The sequence below is a fragment of the Priapulus caudatus genome, unplaced genomic scaffold (assembly GCF_000485595.1).
Source record: "Priapulus caudatus unplaced genomic scaffold, Priapulus_caudatus-5.0.1 Scaffold580, whole genome shotgun sequence".
NCBI lineage: Eukaryota > Metazoa > Priapulida > Priapulimorpha > Priapulimorphida > Priapulidae > Priapulus > Priapulus caudatus.
In genome coordinates, this window is record NW_014577641.1 from 1 (window position 1) to 5,870 (window position 5,870).

At 36.4% G+C, this 5,870-nt stretch overlaps 1 protein-coding gene across 1 annotated transcript in view; it reads left to right on the plus strand.

Annotated features, from left to right (window-relative positions):
- The first annotated feature begins 1,150 nt into the window (after window positions 1-1,150).
- Window positions 1,151-5,870, plus strand: part of LOC106811826 (tRNA (guanine(26)-N(2))-dimethyltransferase-like) — an 8,045-nt gene continuing 3,325 nt past the window's right edge. The window contains exons 1-11 of the mRNA XM_014815547.1: window positions 1,151-1,268; window positions 2,058-2,245; window positions 2,471-2,592; window positions 2,766-2,878; window positions 3,156-3,304; window positions 3,485-3,571; window positions 3,736-3,805; window positions 4,074-4,208; window positions 4,359-4,444; window positions 4,930-5,038; window positions 5,125-5,198. Of these exons, the coding sequence (XP_014671033.1) occupies window positions 1,215-1,268; window positions 2,058-2,245; window positions 2,471-2,592; window positions 2,766-2,878; window positions 3,156-3,304; window positions 3,485-3,571; window positions 3,736-3,805; window positions 4,074-4,208; window positions 4,359-4,444; window positions 4,930-5,038; window positions 5,125-5,198 (1,187 nt within the window). The 5' untranslated portion in view covers window positions 1,151-1,214. The remainder of the gene's footprint in view (window positions 1,269-2,057; window positions 2,246-2,470; window positions 2,593-2,765; window positions 2,879-3,155; window positions 3,305-3,484; window positions 3,572-3,735; window positions 3,806-4,073; window positions 4,209-4,358; window positions 4,445-4,929; window positions 5,039-5,124; window positions 5,199-5,870) is intronic.

A 5,870-nucleotide genomic window follows, 5' to 3' on the forward strand; every position in this document is an offset into this window, starting at 1 on the left:
GGGCAATCGGACAACCGTTAGTGTCGAGGGCTGTACAGTGTATCTGTTTTTGCGTACCAGAAAAGAAAATCCTCGTTCACAGGCTGCAGTAGAGGGGCAAACATTTGAGGTAGCTGATCAAGTAACGACCATGCCTGGCCTGGGGGCCGGGTTTACATGTTCCTGTGTGCATGACTATGCACTGATTGTGCCATTCGCATTGTGTTTTTTTCATTCAAATCTCGTCGCAGCAAGGCAGCTTATGTCTGAGTAAAACAATGCAAGCGACGGGTGGAAACAGAAAAAGATCATTATGTCTAGACATTTAATAAAAAACTTGCCTGATTTCCTATTATAGTTCGTTTGTTCCTTTTGACAACTTGAAAAGGTGATTCAAGAGTCTCCTATAATGTGTTCAGAATAGCTTAGAATGCACCAAATTGCACCATTCTTTTAAAAAAATTACGGGGGAGCATGCCCCGGACCCCCCTAGCATGGCGATGACCTACGGTCCTCGCATTGCTCGCTCCTCTGTTTGCTAATTAGAATTTCAGCTGAAAATTAAATTATCCAATCTCATCCCTGGATATGGTTAGGGTTAGGGAGTAGGCATAGGCGGCTCCCTAGACTCGTTAGTGGAATAGGCGATGTACGGTCCGGCATATTAGATAGTAGCAGCAGAGCATATAAATTACGTTGATTTATATGCTCTGGTACCAGGGTACGTTCCGGCAGTACCCCGGGGGACATAGACCCTCTCAGCACTAGTGGGAGCGAAGGGGCAACACCGGTAAAGCTAACTCTATGCAAAATCTGACGCCAGTGTTAGTTTACATGCAGTTAATATGAATGCTGCATGTGCAAATAGTGAAACATATATAGGCAGGCATACTGCCTTAATTATGTAGTTTTTTCTCCCTACAGGGATTTTTCAGTTACCTCACTAGTTGCGGTTGCTTGCATTTAAAATAATGATCATAGCCTAAATATAGGATTATAATTATGGATTGTTGTTAGGTTGTATAACATATGCTATCAAAGCCCTGTGGTGCTACCTGTCTTGACAAGTATGATTGACATTTTTAACATTTCGCTATATAATCAGTATTCTAATGCTGTAAAAACCAGGAGCTTATGAAGAACACACTATATAGAACTTCATTCATAAACCTTGTTTTTTGTTCCACAGAGTTGCCGTAATTACACAGTATTCACGGGAAAACTTTGAGAAACAAATGGAACAGAATGATGTTTCAGAAGATACATTTGCTCCAGGAAAGTACTGGGAGGTAGGTTGGTAGATATTAGTAATTATGCCACAAATATTATAACTTAAAGCTGCTGTCCCCCAATGAAAAGCTTTCATAAATGCCTCTGTAGTCTGTACACATTGCCATTCTTTGGTTACCACGTAAAAATTACCACCAACACCAATTTATACCACGTAAACGTTTAGCACAAACAAGCCCCATGAGTTGGTGAATAAACTGAATATAGTTCGTAAAATGTAAACAAACCGCCGTGACCGTCCATTTCAAATTAACTTGAGCGGCACAGTATAATGTGTATTCTAGAGCTAGCAGTTATTATAGGATAGTAGTTTTGTACAACAAGGAAATAAACCATTTTTCAAATCTTATAATAAACTAGGATTGAAAAGAATGATAACCTCTTACTCAAACTTTATTTTGTTAATAGATATTAGCAAAATTACAATAATTTGGGCTTATTTATATAATATATTGCATAGATAAATCGTATTACTTGGAGTCACTGTGTCAATATTACTCCTCACAAAAGCATGGATGCCTTCGCCGATGTAAACATCGCAATGCAAGGTTTTAACAAGACAACTTTTCTGTTGAGTCAGCTTCTTGTCTTTGATCAAAATGTTTTTATGCACAATATACTTGCATAGAACACCATTTTTATTAGATACATTGTGCATTTCGCGGACAAGCCGCTTCAAATAACCAATCCTAATTTTCAAAATAATGTTCATAATAAAATGAGTTTACATCCAACTGGAATTTGGAAATACTTCCTCTGTTACGATTCTTTGCTGTTGTAATTTTTAGGACGGGATTACCATCTTTGAGGGTTTGTCAGCCTCTGGTTTGCGGTCAATCAGATTTGCCCTGGAGCTTCCAGGCATCAAGCAGGTGTTGTCGAACGACATGAGCCACGAGGCAGTCGAATACATCAAACTCAACGTGGGGCACAATGACGTGGGACACATCGTTAAGCCTAGTCAGTCAGATGCTGCGTGAGTACTTACAACTTAGTAAACAAGCCGGTGTCAGTGGGCCTGAGTTAATAATATATGCTATAATGGTTATACAAATTTACTTCCTTCAGGTTATGATATAATCCACAGTAATGCAGATATATGATCAGAAATCTTTGTTGTATATTAATATTAATTAGCTGCATATTGATATAATTACCATTTTAAAATATTGACATAATTTGAGTTTAATCTATTCTATAGTGCATACATGTATAGCTATGCCAGCAAACGAGAGCGAGAGAAGTTTGATGTGATTGATCTAGATCCATATGGCAGTCCTGCAATCTTCCTAGATGCAGCTGTTCAGGCTCTAAAAGATGGAGGTACTGTATTTGTAACTATTAAATAGTAGAGGAAACAATGCAATACTGTTGTTAATAGACATGAATCAAATTAAGAATGATTGAGTGACAGCAACGAAAGAGCAACTTGGTTGGTGGGTCAAAGGTTGATCTCTTACTCTTTCATGATGTTTAGCTCTTTGTTTCTGTTGCAGGTCTTTTATGTGTGACTTGCACGGACACAGCAGTTCTATGTGGGAATGGGGCTGAAACATGTTTTGCCAAGTATGGTGGAATGTCGCTCAAGGCGAAATATTGTCATGAGATGGTAAACCATTCTCCACATTGTTATAACATATGTGTAGTCAAGGTTTAGGAGCTATTAATGTGAAATAACAGCACAATATTTCAGATTGGTGTGGTGAGGTTAAAAACTTCCCAAAGGCATTAATCGATGTGGTTAAACAATTATTGGTTAATCAATATGTGCATAGAGATTTGTTATTTAATAACTGATGTGGAAAAGGTATTGAGGATAAAATTTACGAAAATTATTAAATCGGCTGGTCCTTAAATCTCAGTAATGGTATAAATATTCTTTACAGGCTCTCAGACTTCTGCTCAACAGCCTCGAATCACATGCAGCACAGTATTCTCGTTACATCGTACCTGTTCTCTGCATCAGTGCTGATTTCTACATACGAGTGTTTGTGAGATTATTCACAAGTGCTAAACGCACAAAAAGCACTGCCAGGTAAAATAGCTGTTAATTGTTTTACCATACTTGAATGGGCATATCTTCTCTGTCATTCAGAGATGTCAATTGGGCTGATAGTTGATGATCACCTAAGATGACTAATATTGGTATTTTACATGGATAAGTTTTAACAAAAGAAGAGAGGTGACATATATCTGTTGCATTTTTTTCTGGCAGTAAGAGGGCGCTAGTGTATCACTGTACTGGCTGTGAAACATTCAACTTGCAGCACATGGGGAAGGTGATAACAACTGAGCAAAACAAGTGAGTTAGTTTCATATGCAGATTACAGTTTTGTTGATAGTGGTTATTATAGCTACCTCAGTGTATATTAGGCCAACAATTTACATGCTGGCAGATGTTTGCATTTGATAGATAATTGAACATAATTGGTTGATATAGCAAGTCTATGAATGTGTAATTTCCAGCACACTGTACAAGAATAGCACAGGACCACCAGTCACATTAACATGTAGGCACTGCTCTAACCCTCATCATGTGAGTACCTTATATATATATACATAACTAGCCACAGACATGCTTTCATTGCATCATAACATAATTTATTAAATAATAAAAAGTTATATCTTATAAAGTGTTCTCGTGGCTATTGTCGTATCTAAATTTAGTGGAGCAAAAGCTGAATTATGATCAAGTCACAATACTGTTATGTTCTTCGGATATTATTTGTTTAATTATTCATGGAATTGCCAAATGCCATTGAATATACTTCCCTTGCATAGTAGTGTGTTTTATGCAATTGCAGATTGGTGGACCTATGTGGGTGGGACCACTGTATGAAACTGGATTCCTCGGTAGAATCACTGAAGATGTTCTCGATCGCTGGGATGCATTTAAGACAGCGAAGAGAATTTTTGGTATGCTAACCATGATGATTGAGGTAAGTTTGTGTTTAGCGAAAATGAAATAGAGCTGCATTTTAAAATCGGAAAAGGATATATATTTCAATCTCGCATATCATATATTTCACTGCTATTGAAGAAAGCCTATAAATTGTAATCTCAAAGTTATACGTATAATTATATTCCAGGAATTACCAGATGCCCCCTTGTTTTATGTGCTGGATAAGATATGCAGTGTTGTACATGTATCAGCACCAAAGATAGTAAAATTCAGGTAATTAAAGCTATCCTTAAATTGACTACGTCACGAATTTTCTATGGTAAAATTTGTAAAAATTTTGTTGCCATTTTTTTACATTAAAAGTAAGAACTAACGGGAGTGACCGAAAGTAAACGTATCGTCAAATTCTTACCTGATGAGATTGTTTCTCAACTAGTTAAAAATCCAAAAAACCTGGACGATTTGATATTATGTTCTTGACATTAATTGCTTGCTATGGGCTATGTATGAGTCACGAGTGTATGTTCACATCGAACAATATAGTAAAAACAGGAAGTATAATGCAGCAATTTAACCATAAAAAGTGAACAGAATTACTTATTTTGTGAAAAAGTGGAAATTTTATTTTTATTTTATTATTTACGGTGACGTAATCACTTTAAACACTTCTCTGATTTGTCATGATGTTGTGCTGCAATCTTATAATGAGTATATGGCTAAGAAGAAGAAGGAGCTTTTAAGATCGCTATGGTTTACAGGTCCGCATTGCTGCATGCTGGGTTTCGTGTATCTGGCTCTCACTGTAATAGAGGAGCAATCAAGACGGATGCTCCCAGTGATGCCATCTGGGATATTATTCGTTGCTTGGTAAGTGCTGCCATCTTTCAATAACATTGTTGTAACTACTCATAGATTGTTATCCCATTACCAAAAATAATATTTTTTCTCGATAGGCAAAAGAGGAAGGAAAACGAACGAAGGCAAAACCTGGATCTCAAGCAGAAGCGATTCTAAACAAAGAGCCACTGTAATTTTTTTTTACATTTTCATTATCTTGCTCATACCTATAGAATAAACTAATAATAACAAGTAGTAATAGTAATAGTGACTGCAGCATTGTCATTCATACCAGACTACCATTGCATATTTTCACCCTGTGGTTTAATAAGGAGTATACCATATTTACTCATGTATAAGTCACACTCTTTTGTACCGAAATTCACTATATAAAGCTGGTATACCACATACATGGGGCTAAGAACCCCAGAGCTTATTTAAGAGTGATAATGAATAATTTGATGGATTTTAATTGTTTTAAATTGTGAATTGATTTCTTTTGATTCTTAATTCATCTTAATATTGATCTTCTTTATGGTTATGCTTAACATCATGCATGCATTTTACAAGTGGGCCATAATCATGTTCATAATTTACTTCTGTCAATCTGCTGCAATATGGCAACTAATTTTATCAACCACTACGCGTCGTGACACCAATATTCAATACCACTAGTATTACCAGTACATTATTCCCATATATATTACATGAACCTAATTTCTACCAATCTTGAAGGTAATACTTTGGGTGCGACTTATACACTAGTGCAGCTTATACATGCCTGTTACTTATACACGAGTAAATATGGTAATTGCTTGTTTTTACTGCTTATTTAAATTGTATTGTTACACATATTTAAAGG